Source organism: Mauremys mutica, chromosome 1, assembly GCF_020497125.1.
Source record: "Mauremys mutica isolate MM-2020 ecotype Southern chromosome 1, ASM2049712v1, whole genome shotgun sequence".
NCBI lineage: Eukaryota > Metazoa > Chordata > Testudines > Geoemydidae > Mauremys > Mauremys mutica.
In genome coordinates, this window is record NC_059072.1 from 25,476,110 (window position 1) to 25,501,852 (window position 25,743).

At 40.6% G+C, this 25,743-nt stretch overlaps 1 protein-coding gene across 1 annotated transcript in view; it reads right to left on the reverse strand.

Moving 5' to 3' along the window:
- The window catches only part of CCDC146 (coiled-coil domain containing 146), a 120,508-nt gene that overhangs the window by 26,999 nt on the left and 67,766 nt on the right, over positions 1-25,743 (reverse strand). Inside the window, exons 4-10 of the mRNA XM_045029664.1 lie at positions 23,719-23,928; positions 12,051-12,108; positions 9,416-9,592; positions 8,263-8,336; positions 6,549-6,776; positions 4,648-4,834; positions 1,132-1,227 (exon numbers count right to left, since the gene is read on the reverse strand). Coding sequence (XP_044885599.1) covers positions 1,132-1,227; positions 4,648-4,834; positions 6,549-6,776; positions 8,263-8,336; positions 9,416-9,592; positions 12,051-12,108; positions 23,719-23,928 — 1,030 coding nt within the window. The remainder of the gene's footprint in view (positions 1-1,131; positions 1,228-4,647; positions 4,835-6,548; positions 6,777-8,262; positions 8,337-9,415; positions 9,593-12,050; positions 12,109-23,718; positions 23,929-25,743) is intronic.

Here is a 25,743-nt window from a genome sequence, read left to right on the forward strand (position 1 = left end):
ATTCGAACAGTTTCGATGGGGCCCCGGCAGGGATGACTAAAAAAAACCAAAAAACCCACATGTAAAAAAACACGTGGGGCTTGTACTTACCGGGCGGTGCTCCGAGTCTTCGGTGGTACTTCGGCGGCGGATCCTTCACTCGCTCCAGGTCTTCGGTTGAACTGAAGGACCCGCCGCCAAAGTGCTGCTGAAGACCTGGAGCGAGCAAAGGACCTGCCGCCGAAGTGCCGCTGAAGACCCGGAGCGCAGCCAGGTGAGTAAAAATTAAAAAGGCGCCTCTAGCCAGGGAAGGGATTCTCACTGGGAGTGGGGCCCTCTTAGGCGTGGGGCCCAATTCGGGGGAATTGGTGGAATAGGCCTAAAGCCAGCCCTGTATCCACCATTAGATTACTGAGCATGAAAATAAGAAAGCCAGAACATGCAGCAGCTTGAACAACCAAGCTTGTCAACAGATCTTAAAATGCCCATAATAAGCAGTGATGCTAATGAATTTTGGGACTGGCATAAAAAGAAAGAATCCTATGTGGACAAGAGAAGGGCATTGTGAGATCTCTATCTGAAAAACACCATCTATCACTTCTAGTGAGCTCATCATCATAGTGCTTAGCACACCAATACTTTCAGACTGAACCAGCAACTGAGGTATTATAAAACAGCCACCTAGATTTTCCCAGAATGCACTAATACTGTTGACAGTGTGGCAGTTGGTGGCAAGCACACACAATTTACAAGACTGTGGAGGGAGAAAAATCTATATTGTGGACATGCTGAACTGTGTTTGCTTTAATAAGGTCACGCTGCCATATCCAAACCCAATTACACCCACCACAGTTCCAGCTGTAGTGTAGATGGGACCCTATAATGGAGAGAACATTTTAATTAGGAAGCATATTTCTCTCTCATACTTCCAATAGGTGACCAATTGTAGTGAAAGCAAAATATGTTTTAAAAAACCCAACAAATACCTTGACAGTCTTTTAAAATAAAACAGATTCCATTTCCATTGCACATTATCTCACCGGACACCTACAACTAGAAACAGTTGGCAAATTTTCTGCAAACAGTGCTTTTATCGTCTAGTTTGAAAGCTAGTTGCTGTAGTAAGAAATATAAGGAAGGAGAGCTGTTCACCTCCTGGGCCAGATTTCTCTTATTCATTTCCACTTCTTTTTGAAGTTCTCTTCTTCTTTCCACCAATGTCCCATCATCTTTAGGGATAGCATCTACCTACAAAGACAAATCAAGCAAGCAAAATGATGTGAGAGAAGGACATGAAAAGATGTAAACATAGATAATATCTTTCAAGCAGCTTGTTAGATTGTAAGCTCTTTGGGACAGGGACCATCTTTTAGTTCTGTCTTTGTACAATGCCTAGCACAATGGGGTCCTGATCCATCGCCATGGCTCCTCGACACTATGGTAATACAAATAATAAATAAATAATAGCATTAAAAGTAATTTTCTCAAATTTTCAAACTTCACAACAACATACCTGGGTCAGTACTGCCATTCCTGAGAGTCAGGGTTTTACTGCAGCATAAAGCATAGTTTTATTCTGATAAGTGACTGTAAAAATATCACCTTCTAGCTTCATAGATAGCTTTTTGAGTGAAATCCTGTCCCCACTGAAGACAATGGGAATTTTGCCATTGACTTAATGGGGTCAGTATTTAACCCTTGTGTATGATAAAAGGCATACCTGCTGCTTTTAGTGATTTTAATGCAATGTTAGGGCTTCTTACTCCTGTTAGCCTTGAAGAAGCCAAAACAAATAATAGAATGAGCTGTATATACTCCATCTTGTTCATCATCATCAGAATTGTTTAGTGAGTCAAATATTATAATAAAGCCTAGACTGATTAGATATAATTTAATTGGAACTTAATTTCTGTGTAATTCCATTAAAAACATTTGTATTGCAAAGTTTCACTGGGGTATAATTTGGAAACAATGGGATAACACTGGTGCAACAGAGGAACTAATGTGTCTTGAAGAACCTCTGCTAGTAGTAGTATGTGAGAGGGACAGTTTGTGTTGAGTTTGCAATGCTGGCAGTTAGAAATAGTATTTTTTTCACTTGCAAACTGAGAACACTGGATCTGGAAGTCACATAGCCAAAATAAATACTGAACTCCAAGATGTCATTTTCAAAGTACAACCAGATATTAAGATTGAAAATTCTATACACTAACATAGATAATAACAAATATTATTTTGCACTTACACAGCACTCTTCATTTGTGGTTCTTAAATAGTATTACAAAGGTGGATATTATCACCATTTTATGGACGGGAAAATTAAAACACAGTAAAATGAAGGCCAACATTTTCAAATGTGGCATCTGATTTTGGCATCCTTAGTTTTCGGATGCCCAATCTGAGACAACTTTGGTCTGACTGAGATTTGTTGAGCACCCACAATTCCAATTCAATTCAAAGGGAGCTGAAAAATCAGGCTCAAGGTGTCTCAAGTTGGATACCCCAAAACAGAGACACAATCAGATGCCACTTTTGAAAATTTGACCAAAGTGACTTGCCCAGAGTCACATGATTTGATGGTTTTGGGGAGTTGACATGATTTTTGAGCTGTTGAGAGGATCTTACTCATACTTTTTGATCTCTTGAGGTTAGCAATATTGTGCACTCCTGATCCTGGACTGTTCTGTGGGCTGTTCTGTGGGCTGGAGAAACTGAGACAGCTTTCAGGGCCTGTCAAAATTACAGCTGTCTCTTGGGACTGGCCTGCAGGCCAGGCTGTCCAGAATCTCAGCAACACTCTCTATGCTAGAGCTTGGAAGAGGGGCCTTGGGAGGCATCCTTATGGCTGACTTCCACTGCAACTGAACTTTCAGAGCACCTTTATGCTGCTTGAGCCTTGTTACCTGACACAAAGGGGAAGGAGCAGGAGTGAGGATCTCACTGGATATGGTGAATTTTAACTCTGAATGTCCCTGATTTTTGTCAGTTTGAGTTTGACATTGAACCATAGTGGCCAGTTATAGGTCTTTCTTCAGAAAAATTTGTCTACAGCAACACAGAAGAGGTCCCTTTCCTTGGACTTACTAAGAGGCAGCTGGTTAACGCCTTTATCATCACTGGAGGGAGACTCATCAGCCCATTAAGCAATATTTCAAATAAGCTGAGTCTGAAACTTGTTGTTTTCCAATCAAGGATTATGCAAGACACAACAACTTTTCTTGCATTTTTTTTCCCACTTGGATTGTGTCACGGGGTGAGTAATAAGCAGTGAGGTGAAATCAGCAGGAAATTCCTTTTAGTTTTTGCAATGGTGAGTGGGATAGAGGAAGTAAAATTACTTAGTTACAGCTTTATACATTTAAACAGCGCTTTATAAACATATAGTAAAAATTTTCTGCCCCAAAGAGCTTACAACAACCATGCAAAATTGTAATGAAATTGTACCAGGCCTGGCATATCTGCTCACTAGCCTTTTACTAAGATGATATTTTACTATCCTGTCAAAAATAATTACTTGCCAAGGGAGAATTAGAATTTTGAAAGACGAGTTTACAATCTTCAACAGACTAGAAAAACAAAGCCAACACAAGGCACAGAACAATAGTTCAGGAAATGGAGGGTTGGGGAACAATTAGTGAGGAGAGAATCAGGAGGATTCCTGGGAACAGTGGAATTCCTTAAGGAAGGATTTGGAGGAGGAGAAGGAGGTGCTTAGAAGACAAGGCTAATTAAACTGTTCTTATTATAAGGGGCAGAGTGACAGAAGGCATGAGTGTGAAAAGAAGACAAAGACAGACATATGGACAGTGGATTGGGGAAATGCAGAAAGAGGGCGGAAATAAACAAACATGTAATTGGAGTGGGAATGAAGGAAACAGAGGAAAGTACTTTATTTGTAATACCAAACATCAAATGGTATCAATTCCCTGGAATCAGGTTAAAACAAAGAAAGAAAGAATCTGATTTACATATAAGAAACCTGCACAATATAAAGGGAAGTGTGCTTTAGTGATTTAAGTAAAGAACTGGGAGCCATGTAATCCTGGGTTCTAGTCATGTCTGTCACTAATTTCTTCTGTGGTCTTGAGCAAACCACTGTTATTTTGCCCTCTCCTAAGTGGGGATAACAATACTATAGCACCTCACAGGTGGCATGCCTTTAAACCCCTGACTCAATTTGCTAGGCCTCCATCCTCCTAAAATCCACCTCTTCAAACAGCCTACAAATCCCATTTACTCCTCAGCGAAGATTACAATAAAATGGTGGAACTACCAGATGTGTGTAATAGTCTGTTGTTTGTTCACACTGCTTCATGTTGCTCCTTAACCTTTCCCTGTATTGTATTTGTATGTTGTCTATCTAGTTAGTAAGGTCCTCCAGGTAAAGGGACTATATTTGTTTCATGGCTATAAAGTGCCTTGCATGTTGTGGGTGCCTTGCAGATAAATACTCACATACACAGATACAGCCAAACAGATGTAGTACTTATGAGAGCCATAAAAGCAAGAACTCTGAATACAAATGTTAGCAACACCCTGTATTCTGTACATAGAAATTTAAAATGTTGCCTTATTTTTATTTCTGTGCAACCATTTAAAAAGTATTTCTTAATTTGATTTTCTATAGCAATATTTTTAATTCTTGTCATCAGTGTTTTGCATACAGACCTCTAATGTGAGCCTCTCATGCAGTAATTTAATTTGCTCCAAGGAATCATAAGCGATTTTCAATTGCATCTCCATCTTTTTTAAATTTCTCAAATCTCTATCTTTCTCTCTTTGTTTATAAATCAGATTATCATGCTGCTTTTGCTTCTCCAAGAGACAGTTACGTAAACCAATTTCCAGAACAGCCCTACATAGATATATAGAATATTTCAGAAAGAGAAAACCTATCCAATAGATGTATGCAAACAAACATGACCACTTTACATTGAGTTTGGAAAAGCATTATGGCAGCTGAGCAGCAAAATAAAACAGAAAAAACTGTCTTGTCACAAATTAATGGCCATTCTCTAAAACATAATGGGTGAAATCCTGACTCCATTGAAGCCAATGGCAACACTCTCATGCATTGTTTCATGCTTTGTTTCAACAATGCTAAAAAATTACTCATAGTATAAGAGAGAAATTATTTCCATTTCTTAAAGTGAGAATTAAAATGTATTTTTATTATCTAAGGAAGTCTAAATTTTGTTCATTTGTAAAGTTCCATTTATCAGTTCCTCCAACCTTCTTTAATGCGAGACACAAACAGAAAGGGCGGAAGGATTACTGCTAAAGGTAAGGCTATTATTACAGGTATACATCCTTCCCCACAAATAAAGGAGAAACTTGAAGCTGGGTAGAGTCAGGCATAATAACTCCAAGATCTGAGATTTGAAGCATTATAGCAGTTTATATTGGTTACCAGATGTGGAGAGGCTGGGATTTATAAGGGAGTCTAAAGGAGCTGGCTGCCCAAATCCAGTTGGATTTCAATGGGAGGTGGGTGTCTACCACCCTTATGTTCCTTTGAAAATCCCTAGGCTAGGTTCTCTGATCTGCAAAATTCACTTTGCATTGCTTACTCATTTAAATCACCCGAAGAAATCCCCTAGGGAATTCTCCCTGTGTAGGGGAAATCCATTGTTCCCATGATATTATTACAGTTCTCATGATTTTTGGTGTTCTTCTTCAAGTCACAGCTCTCAGAGCCCAGTGATTATATGAGAATCTCAGCATTCACTTAAAAACAGTAAGTAGGTTGCTAGCCCTCCTGGTTCCAGAGAAATGCTTGAAAGCATGATCAGCATGAGCCTTAATGGGTCAGAAAGCAAATTTAAAAAATCCCAAATGTACTATTTTTAAATAACATCATGATTAGGGGAGGCATGAATTGAACACTTCTCTTTGGTGATACTGGGAATCTCTGGCTGTTGTAAAGCTGGTAGAGGTGGCTCTGCCCCCCACTCCCGTGCCAGCTTTGCCAGCTGCTGTTGCCGCCTCTTCCACCAAAGCTGTGCTGCCCAGTATAAGTCGGGAGGGAGGATGTCAGGGGTCAGGAGGAGGTGAGTCAGGTGGTGATCATGTCAGCAGAGGTGAATTGAGGAGAGGAGGTGTGGCAGAGCAAGGCTTGGCTATACCCAATTCTTTGCTGGAGGACACAGAAGAATCAGGGAGCCACAAGCGGGCCTTTGTCAGCACCCCTCTCCTCCAAAACCAATCTTTGCTCAGGCACAGTGGAAGATTGAGTCATCAGCCTCAGTTTTGTGGATTCTCATTTAGGGCCTGATCCAATGTCCACTGAATCAATGAGCCGCCCCATGCAGTTCAGTGGGCTTTCGATCAGACCCTTACTGCATTTCTCTCTTGTATGGTAACATCAGGTTTTGATCACCAACGTAACTCAATAAACAGAAATTATATAAATCCATGATGAAATTAGGGTAATGTTAAATAGTGTGATTTTATGAAGTCAATAATAAAACTATTTAAAGCAATAACCAAGAAAAGAATAATTCATTTAGAATAGATGAGTGCTCACTCATACCATTTCTGAATACATGGCTCATGCCTTCTATTCTAACCTGTCTGCCAGGGCTGTTGCTTCATTCTCTTTGCTCATTTCTAGTAACTTTGTCAAATGGTTGAATTCTCGCTCTTTGCTTTCAAGCAAAGCTCGTTTTCCATCCAATTCCTTCATTACATCTTTCTTTTCTTCCAATACTTCTTCACTCTTTTTTTCCATTTTTTTAAGGGCATCATTTAACTCCTGAACATGGTCAACGAGAATTTTTTTCTTCTTCTCTGCATCTCTGAGAACACATTTTTAAACAGTATAATATCACATCTGTAAAAATGGATCCAGCTCTAGAAATAGAGACCAAAGCCCAAATGCTGTCATTCCTGCTATAGTGAGCAGAAGCAGAACTATTGCTCAGCATCAATTCTGCTACAACTGTTCTGTTGGCCTGGACAGGAGTCCTCATGGCTATGGAGATAGTATTCTGAAGTACATTTTGCTGCCCCTCTGAACTAGGGCATCATGTATTCTTAGCTAATGCTTGTTGGTGACAGCATGCCAAGTGACTGGAGGATTGATTTAGATCACATGCTCCTGATGACTTGTTACAGTGGGCAGTTCTCCCTTTTGGGCTCTATCCACTCTCTTCTTTCACCTGAGCACCAGTACAGCACAAGTTAGAGTTTAGGTTCAAATGTGTATTTTTGCAGTAAGCCATTCCCAAATCTATAGCTCTGCCACAGTACAGCTTGGCAATATGCATGTGAAATCAGCTTTTGTTCAAAGAAATTAGATAACTGGACACAGAAAAATAGGTAAAGAAGGAAGAAAAAGAAAAGGGATGTATAGTTTTTTTAAATTAAATTGAGCAGAGGCAAGGAATTATTTACAAAAATGTAACATCCAGAAAAATAATTCATGGTAGAGAATGCAGTCAGGAAATAGAATAAACTTCAGTGTAATATAATAAGGTTAATAAGGTACAAAGAAAGCTCACTTAAGACAGCAATTTTGCCACTAGGTGTTTTAAGAAAAGGTTGGCTGCATTTCACACAAGTATGCTTTTCCTTGACCAGTATATCTCATTATTTACTGTACCAATTAGCCAATGTAGAAACAGAGAAACCTGCCATTGGCTGCAAAAAGAAGTCTATAAGGAATCAGGAGGAAAATGTAACAGATGACGAGTGGATATTATCTAACCAATTTAAAGCATTAGACCAAATAATTTGTATAGGAAGACTAGGATCAGAGCACTGTAACTAAATACTTGCTCCCAGAAAATCTAGATGCTAGGATAATTTCACAACATGATCCTCAGCTGGTGAAAACTGATGTAGTTCTATTGTAGCCAATGGTCCTATGCTAATGTTCAGCAGCTGAGGACTGGCATGTGTTTAAAAGTGCTAGGTGCTAGATTACACCATCAACTTAGATCTTTAGTATTGTTCCACATTTGAAAAAAAAAATCTATGGGATATCAGGTAAGATCTGTGTAGTATCTGATATCAACCATCTTAATATGCAGTATCAATAGATGTTTTAATGGTTTGTTGTTTTCAAGTCTAAAATGTTTCCCTGCTGATGCTATATCTTTTAATTCAGTTTCATGAATATTGCTCATTAAGTACATTATGGATACACTGTATCTGTATTGATCAGAACTTTGTATCAAGAACTTAAACTTTGTTAATTGTCTATATACCGAGATATTACTGAGAAAACAAATAATAAAAATAAAATGAAAATATTGTAGTTAGGTACATTTAAAAACATACAATGTTTTGCGTTTTATCTTGTCCATTTCTTTTCCAAGCTGGACAGGAATAGCATGAAGGCGGACTAGCTCATCCTAGTAATAAAACAAGAATGTTAGACCAACAGGCTCTAAATTTCACGTAATTTCAGAGAACTAACATTTTCTTTGAACTACTAATATGACCCAGAACCGAAATGTGTGTTTTTCAATAACACAAGTTTGTCCCAAAAAAGAACACAGCTGCTATTACTGACTAGTGCAACGATATGCAAAATTATATTTGCAAAACTCACAAATAATGTACATATGCTATAAATATACAGGCCTAGATTTTCTGTGACAAGGAGCACCAGAAAATCTAGCTCCAATTCTTAGGGCAAAACTGTGCTAACAGGGTCCCAGCATAGCTGCAGAGCTCAGAGAAAGCCACAAAACACTCTAAAATGACCTAAAATACCTTTTCTATACATACAAATTTCATATTGTTAAGGTCCAATATTTCAAGATCTGACACGTCTGGAAGGAAGTGCTATGTATCCTTCTGAAAGACTGGAAGCCCTGCTTTTCCAATGCTATTAAGCTCGTATTTCCAGCCATCCTGGTTCATGAAATATCTGACCTCAAACCTTTCACCGATCCACGTCTTCTGAATTGTACCTATCTTAGGTCTCAAGCATGTGTGTGTGTGTGTGTGTGTGTGTGTGTGTGTGTTTATTGAAAGTTACTGATTTCATTTTCATATTTTCCTGATGGAAAAATCAAAAAGTTTCAGCAAAATTGAAAATGTCCTGTAGAAAATTTTGCAGAAACTACATTTTCAATCAAAAAAGACTGACTGAAAATTCCTGACCTGCTCTAATTATAATTCACAGAATACTGTGTTCTGTCTTTTCCATTAATATCTATATACCTGAAATTAGCCTAAGAGTTCTAACCATTATGAAAGCTACTTGTTGTCAGCCTTATGCCTATAATTTCCCAGATAGCTACTTGTGGGAATGGTATAGCAGCATGATACATGGTTATTGACTAATACTGTGTTTTGTGATGTCATGCCTATGTCATGACAGTACATATTCGAATGACAGCAGAAGTATTCAAAATATTCAATATGTTTCCCTGAGTGTGTGCATGCACACACACACACACTTATATTCGCATTCTCATGTTACTTTTAAGTCATTCTGCTGCTCAAGAAGTTCCTCTACTTCTTTCTGTTCTCTTAACATCAGCCTTTGCTTGGATGCCACATCTTCCTTCAATGCCTTAATTTCCATTCTCCTTTGGATTGTTTCTTTACGGAGCTCTTCACAGTTTTCTTTCACCACTTTCATTTTCTTTTCTGTCTCCTTTAAAAGTAAAGTCAAAGATCAGGTATCTCAAATTTGTATTGGTTTGGGGGGAAAGTGCATTTCTTGCTTACAATTGTTTAAAAATATTGTATTGTTTGTTTAATAATTTATGGATTGTCATTAGAGAAGTGCACCTTTTCTTTAAAAGACTGAGAAGCCTGAATGGACTGTGTATTACTTTGGTATTTTTGCATATTCACATGAGTTTAGTTTTCCTATTTCACGATTACAAAAACTCCTAAAATTCTTTGGTTCCATCATATTTCCACCAAATTTTCTTTTATATTTTGTTGTAAGTTAAATTTAAATTTTAAAATAAATATTACTCAAAGATATTTTCTCATATACATACATACCATCTTAGGTCTTCCTATTGTTCTGATAATTTACTTCTTTTATAAGGCTTGGCTTGATAGCCCATAAGACCTCTATTCACCCATAGAACAGATTCAAACAAGCAGCAGCAGTGCTAACTACCCTACATTGCTCCAGCATCATGTCTCAACTCTGACGTGGAAGGATAACCCTATTAGTGAGAGCAGAAGTTCAATTTCCATGTCTGTCCAGACTTTGGGCTTTGTGCCAATAGTCAATTTAACATCAACTGTAATTCTCATTTCAGAAGGCCACTGAATAGCCAGTAGATGCTAAATTTTGGCCACTACCAACCTGGGCTGGATTCAAAGTGGCAAACTAAAAGTAAAAGTCTAGAAAATTCCAGTAAAATTATTACAATCTTTCAGCTGGCTCTTGTTGCTTACTATATCATGCTCCCCATCAGTACCTGGCTTAGGCAGAGGAAGCTAATGATCCAGCCTGCCGACCAAATTCGGTGATGAAGCCTGGTTATGTGCCACCTGCATCACGTTGCACATACGCTAAGACTATCGGTTTTAACTGAAGAACCAGAAGCTCCAATAATCTGCAGTGCCAGGAACCTCTAAGTGAATAGATCCGCTGCTCTTAACCTGGTCAGCCAGCTGGAACCAGAAGGAACCATCGGCAATGTTCATCTGGATTTTTCACCAGAAAAAGCTGTACATCCCTCTATCCCAAATACTGATCTTGAATTTGTAGTCTGTCACATGCTGAATGTTATTTCCCTTTTGTTACAATTATTAACTATTGAGTGTTTTTTTACTCAAAATGTGCAAGAATTGCAGAATCAGGCTTTTAATGAGATGATGGGCAATTTCATGAAACAAACACCACTGGTCTTGTTTGAATGGAAGAAAAATAAATTCTGAGCACAGTGGGAGGATTAAGATGATCAGAAAAGCAAGTAGGATATATAGACCTCTTTTATATTTTTGGGAAAGGGAATAATATTGTAAGAAAAGATTAAGATTAGTTATTCTGAATGATATATGTATTATAGAATAGAATATGAACTATAATTTGTTACTACTTTACTCCTTGAAGAATTCTGCACCAAAAAAATTAAAATTATGTTCACAGTATTTTAAAATTCTGCAAAATTCTGGGAATTTATTTAACCTACAATACAATGGATGGAGAATGAGAGTGGGGAGCACTGGAGGATATTCTCAACCCCCCCCCCCCGCCCCTTTGTCTAATAATAATGTAGCTAAGTTTGATCTTTATTTCTAGTTATTAGTCAACAAATACATGCAGCCATATGCTCAGTATTACAATCATAGACAACTGAAGAGCAAATGAGGGTGGAGGTATCAAACTCACAATTTGTATTGGCTACTGACAGTCTCCAGAAAGGTCAGAAGTAAACAGTTCATGGGGCACATTTTGAAAGGAAAATTTTTCAGTCTGAAAATTTAAACCAGTTCTAATCACTAAAGCACTTAAGCATTTATAAGGCTGTAGTGTCATTTACAATAAGGCCCGTTTACACCACCCTCGTTTGCTCACCTGTACACATGCATTCATGCCCAGCCCTGCCCCCCAGCAGTGAGTGACGTCTCCCCTGCACATATGCACAATCCCTCCTTCCATGCACTGATTTATGTCTTCACCAGCTGCTCCAGGCTGCTGGGGAGAGGTGAGTGACTGCTCTTGCAGCTTCCTTTTGCTTCCTCTCAGAAGTCATTTTTCTGCGGGGAAGCAAAGCAATCTGTGGATGACATGAATTCTGTGACCACGCAGTGGCGTAGAATTCCTCCAGAAGTACTACTTCAGTATTTGCCCTATGAATTAGTAGAATTGTGATTTGTACAGTTTCTCTTGGGACATCTATCCATAAATGTCTTTATAAGTTAAATATTTAGTGTTTGTCCTAAGGTTCTCAAAAGTGAATGACACAACACAGCCTTTCCTTTGAATTCCATCTCTTGATTTTTCCACATATTCCAGATGTTACAAAAATCTACTATTTTAGCTTTTACAATAGTATCTTCAGCTGCATAGTTTTCTTATTTTACATGCTATCCAACAGGACACAAAACATGACTTTTTTTAGTGAGGTGTATTTCATACTTACTCCTTGCTTGGGGATTCTCTCATATTCTCTTTGCAGGAGTCTTTTGTCTTCTTGTAAACTACAGAAAAATCATCATAGAGATCAGCACACTGGCAATATGCAAAGCAATAAAAAGAGACCGTTAACAGTCCATGCTATCCAACATTAAAAAGTGAAGTGAAATAACATCTGTGACAATTTGGATACCATTTGAAAACTGAATTTAGGTCAGTCTTACCATAACATTGATCTAGATGTTACAAGTGTACAAAACCCAAATTTCATTATATAGGTATAAGTTTCACTGCAAAATCTGGTGCATAAAGAATAATTCAAATATCAACACAGAATTAGAGCACAGATACTTAAAAAGACCTCAGAGATGTTTTTCATATCTCAGGGCACTTTCTGAACTCTTTAATAAAACTGAAATAAAAACCGTGGTTTTAAAAAAACAGATATTGAAGGAGATAAACTGTAGAAGAGCATTTACTAACAAGTGCATGCAAAAAAACTGTACACTCTAGCATAAAGACTATCTTCACCATCAGCATGCTTATCATCATCTTTTTCCAACACCAAGGATGGGTAGGGCCAAGATTATAAACAGATTCCAACCACATCTATTTTGAGCCACCATTTAACCCAGTTGGGGTGTTGCCTGGATGGTTTTATATACTGTTATACGATTGCCTCCTTGAACATCCACGTCCTCTCTGTCCAGGCATACTTTTGATGATTGTACTCACACAATGTACTTTCAGTCTTCTACAGATATCATAATTTCTTAGTCTATTTAGTCTTGTCATGCCTCGGATATGGTGCAATCAGCTCCTTTCAAATGTTTGCAGCTTTTGCTCCAGATGCTTTTTGAGTACTCATGTTTCACAGCCATAAAGTAATGTGGGTACAATGAGTGTTGTATTTAATCTGGTCAGGGGTGAAAGCAGGCCGGTACAGGCCAATACAGCGTACCAGTAAGTGGTGGCCGCCAGTACCAGCCCGTACCAGCTGACGTTAAAGCGCTACCATGGCAGCGCTTAAAGGACCCTCCTTAAAGCACTGCTGTGGCAGCACTTTAATGTCGTTTCCCCTGTTGCCCCCCCCCCAGCCACCTACAGGGTGGGAGCAAAACGGGCAGTTGTCCTGGGGCCAGCAATTTAAAAGGGCCTGGAGCTCCCAGCCACTGCTGCTGCTACCATGGCAGCAGCCAGAGCCCCAAGCCCTTTAAATTGCTGCTGGAGCCCTGGGCGGCACGGGCCAGGCAACGCAGATGGGCTGGCTGGGGGAGGCCGACTCCTCAGCCCCATCCCTTCCACCTGAGGCCCCACCCCTTCCAGGGGCCTGAAGCCGGGCCCCCATACCGGTAAGTGCTTAATGTTACTTTCACCCTTGAATCTGGTTTTAGCTATCATGGACACTGATTTAAGGTTCCAGTCATTTTTATTCAGCCATGTGACTGTTCTACTGTTGAGGTCATCTTCATAATGGTTGTCCTATGTTATGATTGAAGGCTGCAGGTTTGTCACAGTGGAAAAAAATGTCACTGATACCATGATTTTTCTTTGTGTCCAAGGCTTTTTTAGTGTCTGGGATTTTTCTGTGTGTTCAGGATTTTAACAAAGTGCATTGAACTTGACTACTTGAAAAATGTGGTTTTAACAGTAGCATGCATTACATGAAATTATGTTACATAATTTATGTAACTATTAAAAACACATTATATATTTATGTTTGACGAGCTCGGATGCCTTCCTTAGCAACATTACAAACATGGTGCTATGTTGCAAACACAGAGGTCTACAGCTATGATGATGATGATGATGAGTAAAATATCAAGCATAAGTACAAGGGAGTGATCTGCACAATATCCCAAAAATATCTTCCACGAAAGTGGAGGTTTATTATTTTGTTCAACATGCAACATACCAAGAGATAACAGTCATAAGGTAAGTTGAGATAAAACATTTGGAGACAGCATCCCACAAACGTAAAGCAAAGGCTTGGAAATCTGAAAAGAGCAGCAAACAAAACGTGCAAAAACATGGTGTCTAGATGTTTGAGGTGAACACACTGTGTGGATGTCTTCAGAGAACTATCCACGATGACTCCAATGACTCCAAGATCTTTTTCCTGATTAGTTGTACCTAAATTAGCCCCCATCATATTGTATGTATAGTTGGGGTTATTTTTCCCCAGTGTGTATTACTTTACATTTATCCACATTAAATTTCATTTCAATATGGAAAACATTGGATAAACATGAGGTTTCCTTTGATTGGATCACTGTTCTTGTATCAGACAATGAAACATATATGAAAAAGGTGTGGGAGTGGAGCATTAAGTGCTTATTTCTGAATGCTGTCCATGTGACCTGTGTTACCTGTTAAATTTAGTTGGAGACATATGGCATAAAACCTTGAAAAAGGAAATGACCTGGTTGTCATTATGAAATGAACATTTAAAGCCTGCCCTGCATGTAAAGCTCTCTTTCATATGCACTTGGAGGATAAAAGAAAGTCTGTATATTACTCTTGTTCCAGTTATAATGCTCAGAAACAGCTGGTTTAATGCTGCTTTGTTTCACTAAGCCCACACAGAGGACTACGTGTAATTTTTCAAAAGTCTAGAAATCATGACCTACGAGGAAAGACTGAAATAAATGGGTTTGTTTAGTCTGGAGAAGAGAAGATTGAGCCGGGACATGATAAGTTTTCAAATACATAACAGGTTGTTATAAAGAAAAAGGTGGCAGCTTTAGCTGCTGGCTTTGTAAGAGAAAAAATAACTTTTATTGTAACTATTTTTCTTACCAATTAGTGCAGATACATACTCTGCAATTGCTCCCTAAGAGTGGTCAACAAGTACAGCAATGGTCTGTCAGCCAATGGCAGCTTGGCAATTGGCACGGCCAAGGGGTGGGGTTGGGGAGAGGTGGAGGTGATCTTGGAAGGAGAGTCACTCAGTGAGGCTGTTTAAGATCCACAAGTTCTGAGGAACAGATACCCATGATTCTCTAACATCTGTAGCATTTTTTGTCCCAGGACTTTGGGGACAGAATTCACAGGTGCTGTAGCTCTTGAACTTATTCCCCTCCATGCACTTTTGCAGAAGAGGGAATTTATGGGTCAGAGAGATCAAAATCAGGAATAACTTTCAGTCTAAACATGTAGAATTATGTGTTCCAGTTGGTGCCTGCTGAATTTCCACCATCTGCTTAATTTGCTCTATTTATAATGCATCTTATGTTACTTGAGAAGCTAGAATTCTTCTTGGTACTGCTGTCTGGACATGGAATCAGTTATGTATTCTTAAAGTTTCTTATGGGATATTCATATGCAGCAACTGATTGCTCTTCAGATATGGAAGTAATGGAAACATATGGTTATGGCTATAACATTCTATTGCACTAGTGAGTCAGAACATCCTGATGAATTAGCAGGACTGTGTTAGTATATACAAATCCAGATGTAAGATTATTTAATAAAAGAAAGGAAGAGAAATTGGGGCCAAAAGCACAAGATTTCAGATGGCATCTTTCATTGATTGCTTTGTAATAGAAAAAATTACAACTCTTACTATAATTATTTTCTTACCAGTTAGTACAGGATACAGACCTTAAGAAAATAAATTAATAATATGTATTTAAATCCTGAGTCTTCAGCCGTTGCTCCTGTTATTACGAGTGAAGCTTGAAGAACTAGGACCTAATTTAGTATTACTTTAACAAGTCATTATGGGTCAGACTATACTTGGCCCATGCACAGTGTGTGTGTAGTGAAAACAATGCAAAAAGCCTTTGCCACTACCCCTTGTGTGGCACAGGGACTTTTCCTTCTGTATTCCCCTGGAATGCACAGCACCCCAAAGGGGGGTAGGAAGAATGTAAGACTTGCCCCTTGTAGACAGGTGTAGCAGCCAGTGTGTTCCCCCCACGTTCTGTGGTGGGGCTCTGTACTGCTCCTCCTACTATGCAATGTGCCCAAATGCCACAACCGAACCCTATAATTTTCCCTTGGGGGTACTTTGCTATTTGAACACAAATGAATGAATATTTTCATGTACACAGCTAGGGAGTTATTGGAGTTGTCTAAATACGTAACTAATAAGGGGAATTTACAAACCTGAGGCACTTTAGGTGGATACCTACTAGAATTGCTTGGGCTTGCATAATCACACCAGCATTACTGAAATCCCCATTCTGAAAATGTACCCATACCTATATTTAGCTGCCACCAAAACTAATTAAATGGGTATTGCAGTGTTTGTAAGAAGTCTAGGCCAGGGAGTGTCTTCTTTAAAATCGCCCCAGGAGGATCACAAGGACAATCTTAAAACTGTAGGGGAGAAAGAAGTTGGCACCATTTCCCTTTCTCATCACAGTCTTCTCTCATGAGGACAGATTCCTGTGGTACCATTGCAAGTTCACAACAAAAACTTTGTCATCTTAAGGTTAAAGGATTTTAATGCCTCACATTCTGTGGCAACAGAGGGTTGCAAACACAAAAGTTATAATTCCCTTGAGTACACCCACTGCTTTCACAAAAAGCAAGTCCAGGGGCAAGAGAAAGAATAAGAGAAGAGATATTTAATTTAATTTAAAATATTAAATTAAAAAAATTAAAATCCAAAGATGAAGTGGAGTCAAACTTAAAATACTTCATTTACAATATTAATTTCATATACACATTACATGTGTACTCATGATTTAGCTGTTTATTTCAAGTTGCATAAATCTAAGATTTCTCTCTGGCTTCATTATTCTCAAACTATTGCTTTACTTTTCTAAAAGTTATTGTTTGGCCTTACCCTCTAGCCTTTGTAATGTTAGCCTTCTTATTTAGCATTAGCCTCTGTATATTGTAATTTGTTTGAGTCAGATCCTAATTTTCATAACTGTTTGTAAAACACGTAGCATACTGTTGGTGCTACACAAATTAATAATATACAAAGGAATTAGGCATCAGTCTCTCTAATTCTGTTTTCTATAATGTCCTTTGGTGAATCTGTTCTTCATTTTTACACACCATAACTCTTATCATTTTGGCAACTGGAACAACTCATACACAATCAAAAAAGAACAGAACCCTTAAGCCTAAGCACTTGTGTTTGAGAATGCAGACACTTGTTTTTCATGCTCCTTTATTCATTTTGATGCCAATGAATACAAATGCATGCAAAACTAATGTAGATATAGTTTGTTTAAACACACACACACACACACACACACACACACTTAACTGAAATAAGTTCCAGACTTTCCCCTGAGAGATGACTACAGCTGCAAACTGCCATAAAAATACAAAAATAAAGTCAAGAGTGGTTAGGAAATATAAATGGTAGTTGTCAACAGAGATCTGTTTTAGTTAATCAATAAACACAATAACCAGAACAAAACATTTTAAATCATTGAATTCAATCCTGCAAGGTGCTGAGCACTTCAATTGCCATTGACTTTAGCTGAGAGTGTTTAACAGTCCACAGAAGGTGTTCAGCATCTCCCTGGATCAGGCCCTATGTCCATAACTTGAATGTATTAGAGATGACAAGACACCAGCATGAGATTTCTGGAAGGCTTTCAAAATATGCTTAGCTTGCACATGCTGAAGAACGCAGTCAAGGGACTAGTTGTTCAGGCTTGCTTACTTGCTGTCTTTAACAACCTTACCTTGAACTCCACCAGATGAAAAGTTTGTAGTAGGAAAGTACAGAGAAAAGCTTACCTCTTTGCCTTTAAATCAGTTATACTAAACTGAATGGCTAATCCTTAAATAATTGCCAGAGGTTAAAGAATTTTCCAGACTTGTACAAAATGTCAGGTCTGATTCTGCATCCCTGTCTCACATGGAGTAGTACTTCTGTGAGTAGCCCTGCTGTCTCCAGTGGCACTGTTTGTGTGACTAAGAAGTTACTCAGTGTAAGAGTTGTAGAATTAGCCCCTATGCTTGAAATGGAAATTATTTTCAAAAGGAAATATAGTCACATAAATCTTGTATATTTCATACACTTCCCTTTTTCAATTCAATTACTATTTAAAATACAATTTGTATCATATGAGTTTCATTTCTTATTTCTGTCATGGTCTAGGAAAGAAGAGAGACTTTTTCTCATTTTTCACCCCAGAAAAGTGGAACTCTTAACCTCATACCAAGACGGAAAAGTTACATTAGATTAGGGCTGACCTTTGCTGAATGTTTCCCTGATCCTTTATTCATCTGGTATTTTTTCTGTACTGTTTATTGGGCCATATCAGCCCTGGCTGTAAACAGAAGCAACTCCATTGACTTGCATGGAATTGTGCCAAGACAGAAACCACACATGGTACCTAGGCATTCACACCCTGAGGAATGTGGTATAAGAAGTTAGGCAGACAGACAGAACAAAGAGCCTTTTCCACTCCTGCACCTCTGCTTAGAGGCTAGGCACAATCTCAGCCCTTGTGCTCTGGGAGAGGAACAGAGCTGGAGTACTGTGTTAGCGTGGGAAGCTCAGATTGCCCCCTAGAAAAAGGTTTAGCTGACACTGATGTGTATACTCCCTCACTGAGGTATGATGCCTCCAGGAGCTTGTATCAGTGCAGACTCTTCATTCCCATCCCATAATGCACTTTAGACCCCACTCTAGCCCCATATACTGAATAAACAAATAATAAGCTTCTGATTAACATTTACAGAGTACATTTCTCAGAGAGTAACTGATCCAGAAAAGTGTATTTCTAATCAAGCAAGATACTGTATATAATTCACACAAAAAGAAAGTGTGAAAGAGATAGCAGAAACAAAAAATACACAAGATCTGTTTCTGTAGGACATGGAAAAATGTTTTTCTGTAAAGGGGGAAGATATGTAGGAGAAAAATATCACCCAGAGACACAAATTTAAAATACACCATCATTGTAAAAGTGATATGAAATTGATGAAAAATACATAGAAGATATTGGGGAAAAGAGGTCAAAACCCAAATATTTTGAACAGCTCTGTTGTGAATTATTAGTGAGTTTTGATAAATATTGAATTTAACAATTATTTCTGGAAAATACAAGTGGTTTGGTTATCTCCTAACAAATATTTTTTCCAGATGCTTCCCAGGAGGTTCCCTCATTTCTCCCCACATCCATTTGCTTCTTTTCCCAGGTGTCTTTTCCTCTTAGCGCAAAACTGACTAAAAAGAAAGTAATTAAGATACAGAATCGGCAGAAAAATCTGTTCTATGCAATACATACAGTATCCCCTGCTATGCTTGTGGAAATGTACTTACTAGTGGGTGGCTTTCTATTATTCAGCAGAGCATTGTGAACTTCAGCTGAGCAGTTGAGTTCTAAGCCATCCAGCAGCCAGGCCTTGAAATATAGGTGAGAGAGGTTAAGGTGCTTCAGTTTTCTGGATTCCTGCATCAGGTTTCATGGTCTCTCCACCCAGTCGGTTGGTAGCAAGCAGACATCAGTCAACTGGGAACCCCAGGAATCCATGTTTGAGATCTGCAGGCTCATGACAAAAAGGGCTGCTTTGTAGAAAAGGTTGGTGGGGTGATAAGAGGGATTTTTCCTCTGGTACCTAAGCTTCTTCCTAGGTGATTTTTGCAGGTTTTTTTATATGTATGGTATTGAGCTGGACAAGATCTCTGGGCTGGCTGTGATTGGCTATATTTCATTTGGGTCAGGCGCATCAATGCCCAAGGAGCAGAGGGTTGCTCTCAAATCTTTCAGTGAGTGGGGGGGACTCATCAGTGATGTGAATGAAGAGCTTATGGCCAATAAAAGGAAGATGATCTTCAGCCATGTTCTGGATCACTCTGTGAAGCCCAGAGGATTGCAACCAAGAAGCATGGTGCATCTCTACAGCATCTGACACAGAGAAAGAGGCTGTATCATCTGGGTCCAACAAGGCCTGCACGGAGGCCTGAAGGTCACCAAGAAATAATGATTTGGAACTGTTCTTTCAGGTCCTCTAGCAAATAATAAATAAAATTAATGAAGTTCCAGTCATTATATTTATTCATTAATGCATGCTATATAATTATCTGAAGCTGAAATGCAGCAGAGGAGTAACTTTTGTAACCTAACAGGTACAGACTGTTGAGCTTCTTGTCATGAGGGGTAGACTTGGAGTGATATTGTCTGTGTTCTTTCATTTACTGCATCTCCCACCACAGAGTTTGATGTGGGATGGAAGATAAAGCAGTCTGAGTCTCTCAAGGGGACATAATAAATTTTGTCATCCCTCTTGCTGGTGAGGGAATGGTGGCAGATGTCTGCCAAATTGTTTTGGCCACTGTTACCAGGACATCGTTTATTAGCAAGGCAACCCTGCCTTCAGGAGAGGAGTGAAGGATACCCGCAAGGCTGTGTTGGGGTTCTTGCACTTCCTTTAAGGGGATTTGTAAGGACTCTGCTATCCTCTTCATAAGGTCCTAAAAGACCTTGAAGTCATCTGTGCAGAACAGGGAAGGAGGCATCACTGCCTCATCCAGAGGGAAGGAGGACTTATTATATGTTGGTACCTCTTCCTCAGCTCCCAGATCATGTTCCTCAGAGTGTTGTCATGTGAGGAGAGCAGGAGGATACTCCTCTGTACCAGAGGATACTCCTCTGAGTGGGGCCTCCTGCTGGAGGGAGCTCTATAATACAGGTCACCATATCTGGCCCCAGGGCCGCCCAGAGGATTCTGGGGGCCCGGGGTCTTCAGCGGCGGGGGGTCCTTCCGTTCTGGGACCCGCCGCCAAAGTGCCCCAAAGACCCGCGGCGGGGACCCCCCGCCGCCGAATTACCGCCGAAGCGGGACCCGCCGCCGAAGTGCAGCCCCCACCGCGGGTCTTTGGGGCACTTTGGCGGCGGGTCCCAGAACGGAAGGACTCCCCCCGCTGCCGAATTACCGCCGAAGACCCGGCTGCACTCCGGCGGCGGGTCCCGCTTCGGCGGTAATTCGGCGGCGGGGGGTCCTTCTGTTCCGGAGAGGAAGGACCCCCGGCCAGCGAAGACCAGAAGCGAAGAAGCTCCGGGGGCCCGGGCCCTGCGAGAGTTTTCCGGGGCCCCTGGAGCGAGTGAAGGACCCCGTTCCAGGGGCCCCGAAAAACTCTCGTGGGGGCCCCTGCTGGGCCCGGGGCAAATTGCCCCACTTGCCCCCCCCTCTGGGCAGCCCTGTCTGGCCCAAGGATTTAAAAAAGCCCACTGTGAGGGAGGATGGGGTATAGATTGTGGGCCATGGGTTCATCACTGCTAGTTTCTGGAAGCTCCTCTTCCAAGTAGATTTCAAGGGAGGGAGGTCTCAATGGGAGATTGGTGGTACACTAAACAGAAACCTCAGAATCTGAAGAAGTATCCTCCCCCATTTCTCGAGGTGGGGGAGCTGCAGTGGTACCAGAGGTCACGTCAGTACTGAAGGTGTCACTGGAACCAGAGGTTGGGTCCGTACAGGAGGACATGCATGTGCATGAGGCACGAAGGTATCGGCTGGGCTAATGGTACTGTCAGGAAATGCCTCTTGGTACCTGCTTGGAGAGGACAGTCAGGTTCTTGAAGGACTAGGAGGTCCTTTGAGAACAGGAATGTGCTCGGTACCTGTGAGGTGGGCTGTTGAACAGTCTGTTGTGATGTAGCTACCAGTCTTGGTGATTGTGTAGCTGGGTGATCCACAGGCTTTCTAAGCTCCTGGCCTGCTAGCATACAGAGTACTGGAGGAGCTGGTGCTTGCTTCTTCATGGAGTCCTTATGTCTAGAGGGATCCAAATTGGATACCAATGCTGGTATCAAGCAGCTCTTCTTGACATGGGAAGCAGGAGAAGCCTTTTTTTGAAGTAGGTGAGACTTGGTACTGGAAGGGGTTAGGAGCCTCTGCTGTATCCACATCTGGACATGAGATCTCTTTGCTGACCCACCTAACTTCCCTTCCCTCTTTGACTCTCTATCACAGGACTTGTGCCTTCTCTTCTTGGAATGCTTCAGGGGTATCAATGCTGACCCTTGGGACTTGGTCATCAGAGTTGGTGATGTGGAGGTTGACAGGGCATTTGGATCTAGGGTGACCAGACAGCAAATGTGAAAAAGCGGGATGGGGTGGTGGGTAATAGGAGCCTATATAAGAAAAAGACCCAAAAATCGGGACTGTCCCTATGAAATCAGGACATCTGGTCACCCTATTTGGATCTCCCATGGCTGATGTGGGAGGGAGGGGCAGGAGTAGTGCAAGAGGAGTTGGGCTGTGAAATGGTAGCAGGCCCCAAGAAATGCTTGAACCGGTCTTCCCTCAGCTTTCTAGATTTGCTCTTGAAGCCAGAGAAGACCTTACAGTTTGATGGAGTGTGTGCTCCCTGAGGCAGCAGAGGCAGCAAGAACATCCATTACTGAACGGAAAAGACCTTTTACAGGTCTGGTATGGTTTGAACCCTGTGGTTTGGGGCAGAGTGGAGGGCCCCAAACAAAGGGATCCAAGGTGGGCAAGAAACCCCTGCTACTGGGAAAAAAATACTAGAGGGGTATCCCCCCCAAATGCACAGAGTGCAAAGAAAACAAATGAAAAATAAAATAGATGAAATACAATTGAGTAAGGAAAAAAAGAGTTAGCAAGCTAACTAAGGGACACCACAAGGCTGTGTCTCAGGCCACAGGCAGTTGAGAAGGAACTTGAGCAGCAGGGGTCCACCCTGCCGTATATACCCTTGGACCAGAGCATGAGGATGTGCAGGGCACAGGTGTGGACCTACAGACACTGCAGCCAAAAATCTCCAATCAAAAGCGCATAGGCGGGCATGCACACCTGAAGTGAAGTGCCCATAGGGACAACTACTCAAAGAAGAAATATGGGTTGTATTCCATTAGCGCATATATATATATATATATATATATATATACACATACACACACACATATACACACACACACACACACACATACACACACACTTTTTTTTGGAATGAGATAGCATTCACTTGTAATTGTACTATAAAAGTTTCAGGTATACTACATGACAATTATACTTCATTTCTCTACGGCATGGAAGTGGAAAGATAATTTGAACACAGACAGTATTTTTTGCAGCCAAATCCAGCTATTTAAAATATCAAGCTGTACTTACAAGACTCAACCTTTCATGAGAATGTCAAGCATTTACTTTTTCCACAACAAAGGACTATATTTAGTCTCTTCTTTTGCAGAAAATATAGACACAGCTTACATTTTCTTTTTATTACTTTAATAGAGAAGGCTGAATATGTATCAACTTTGGGGTTTAAAAAAGTTAGTTCTGAAGGCAAACATATTTATGACATAATTTCAACACAAACCCAGTTGCTGAGTCTGAGACATTTTGCTTCATTTGTACTAAAAACAGCCCAAAAAATAGAAGGCTCCCAGTGAAACCTAATAATGGTGCCAGTTTGGTTAACAGAATGATGGGACAATACGCTCCACTAATAGTCTTTACCAAAGGCTGTAGAACACAGTGAAACCAATTATTATTTTAATCTCATATTTATACAGTACCTCAAAGGACTCCAAGTACCCTATACATTTAAAATGACATACAGGAGTCATTACATCCACCACTGGGGAAAATCATGGCAACTGTTTAATAGGCAACACTATAACTGTTTAGAGGGAAAATAATGCAGGGAGAAATGGGGTTATATTGCTTATTATCTCTTTAGTGTTGAGTTATTTAAAAATTGCACAGAAGTGAACCTGAACATCACCTACCTGTTCAATTTGTACTGAAGTTCATACTCTCTTTCTTTAATAGCAGTATATTCATTCTGATATTTAAGAAGTTGCTGTCTCATCCTGGAGACTTCACTGGTAAATCCTTCTGGGAACTGATCAGCTTTTTCCAGTGCCTGTTGCTGCTGTTCTATTTCTACAGTGAAACGTTTGGCATCCTGCAACAGCTGGATCTCTGACTCCTGTAAACTGTGTTAAATAAAAGCACTTAGGATCATACATTAAAAAGGCACCAGGAAGAGATTTTGTAATTATATTACTGTATCTTACATGCTGACCTATAACTTTAATATAAAATGGGACACCGCCCCTTCTCCCACCAGGAACATCAGGATCTCTGTGTCTAGGCTCAGTTACAGTGGGCTTGGTGTATATTCATGGTCCATGTGATAGACAACTCTAGGTGAATGGAATACTACAGGATGGGACTAGCGTTTTAAAATAGAATAGGCTGCCTTACTCTGTGGTGGAATAGTGGTGGAATAGGAGTGGGAGTGATTTTTGTGGGAGCATTTAAGCAACTAGTGGTTTGTTTCATAGAATCATAGAAGATTATGGTTGGAAGAGACCTCAGGAGGTCATCAAGTCCAACCTCCTGCTCAAAGCAGGACCAACACCAACTAAATCATCCCAGCCAGGGCTTTGTCAAGCCGGGCCTTTAAAACCTCTAAGGACGGAGATTCCACCACCTCCCTGAGTAACCCATTCTAGTGTCACACCACCCTACTAGTGAAATAGTGTTTCCTAATATCCAACCTAGACCTCCCCCACTGCAACTTGAGACCACTGCTCTTTGTTCTATCATCTGCCACCACTGAGAACAGCCAAGCTTCATCCTCTTTGAATCCCACTTCAGGTAGTTGAAGGCTGCTATCAAATCCCCCCTCACTCTTCTCTTCTGCAGACTAAACAAGCCCAGTTCCCTCAGCCTCTCCTTGTAAGTCATGTGCCCCAGCCCCCTGATAATTTTCATTGCGCTCTGCTTGACTCTCTCAAATTTGTCCACATCCTTTCTGTGTGTGTGAGGCCCAAAACTAGATGCAATACTCCAGATGTGGCCTCACCAATGCCAAATAGAGAGGAATAATCACTTCCATCAATCTGCTGGCAGTGCTTCTACTAATGCAGCCCAATATGCCGTTAGCCTTCTTGGCAACAAGAGCACACTGCTGACTCATATCCAGCTTCTCATTCACTGTAATCCCCAGGTCCTTTTCGGCGGAACTGCTGCTTAGCCAGTCAGCCCCCAGCCAATAGCGGGAACTCTGCACTTGTCCTTGTTGAGCCTCATCACAGTTCTTTTGGCCCAATCCTCCAATTTGTCTAGGTCACTCTGGACACTATCCCTACCCTCCAGCATATCTACCTCTCTCCCCATCTTAGTGTCATCTGTGAACTTGCTGAGGGTGCAATCCATCCCATCATCCAGGTCATTAATAAAAATGTTGACCAAAACCGTTCCCAGGATCAACCTCTGGGGCACTCCGCTTGATACCAGCTGCAAACTAGACATCAAGCCATTGATCACTACCCGCTGAGCCCAACAATCTAGCCAGCTTTCTATCCACCTTATAGTCCATTCATCCAATTCATATTTTTTTAACTTGCTGGCAAGAATATTATGGGAGACCATATCAAAAGCTTTGCTAAAGTCAAGATATATCACATCCACTGCTTTCCCCATACCCACAGAGCCAGTTACCTCATCACAGAAGGCAGTCAGGTTCATCAAGCATGACTTGCCCTTGGTGAATCCATGCTGACTGTTCCTGATCACCTTCCTCTCCTCCAAGTGCTTTAAAATTGTTTCCTTAAGGACCTGCTCTGTGATTTTTCCAGGGACTGAGGTGAGGCTGACTGGTCTGTAGTTCCCCGGGTTCTTCGTCTTCCCTTTCTTAAAGATAGGCACTATATTTGCCTTTTCCCAATCATCTGGGACCTCCCCCGAGTGCCACGAGTTTTCAAAGATAATGGCCAATGGCTATGCAATCACATCAGCCAATT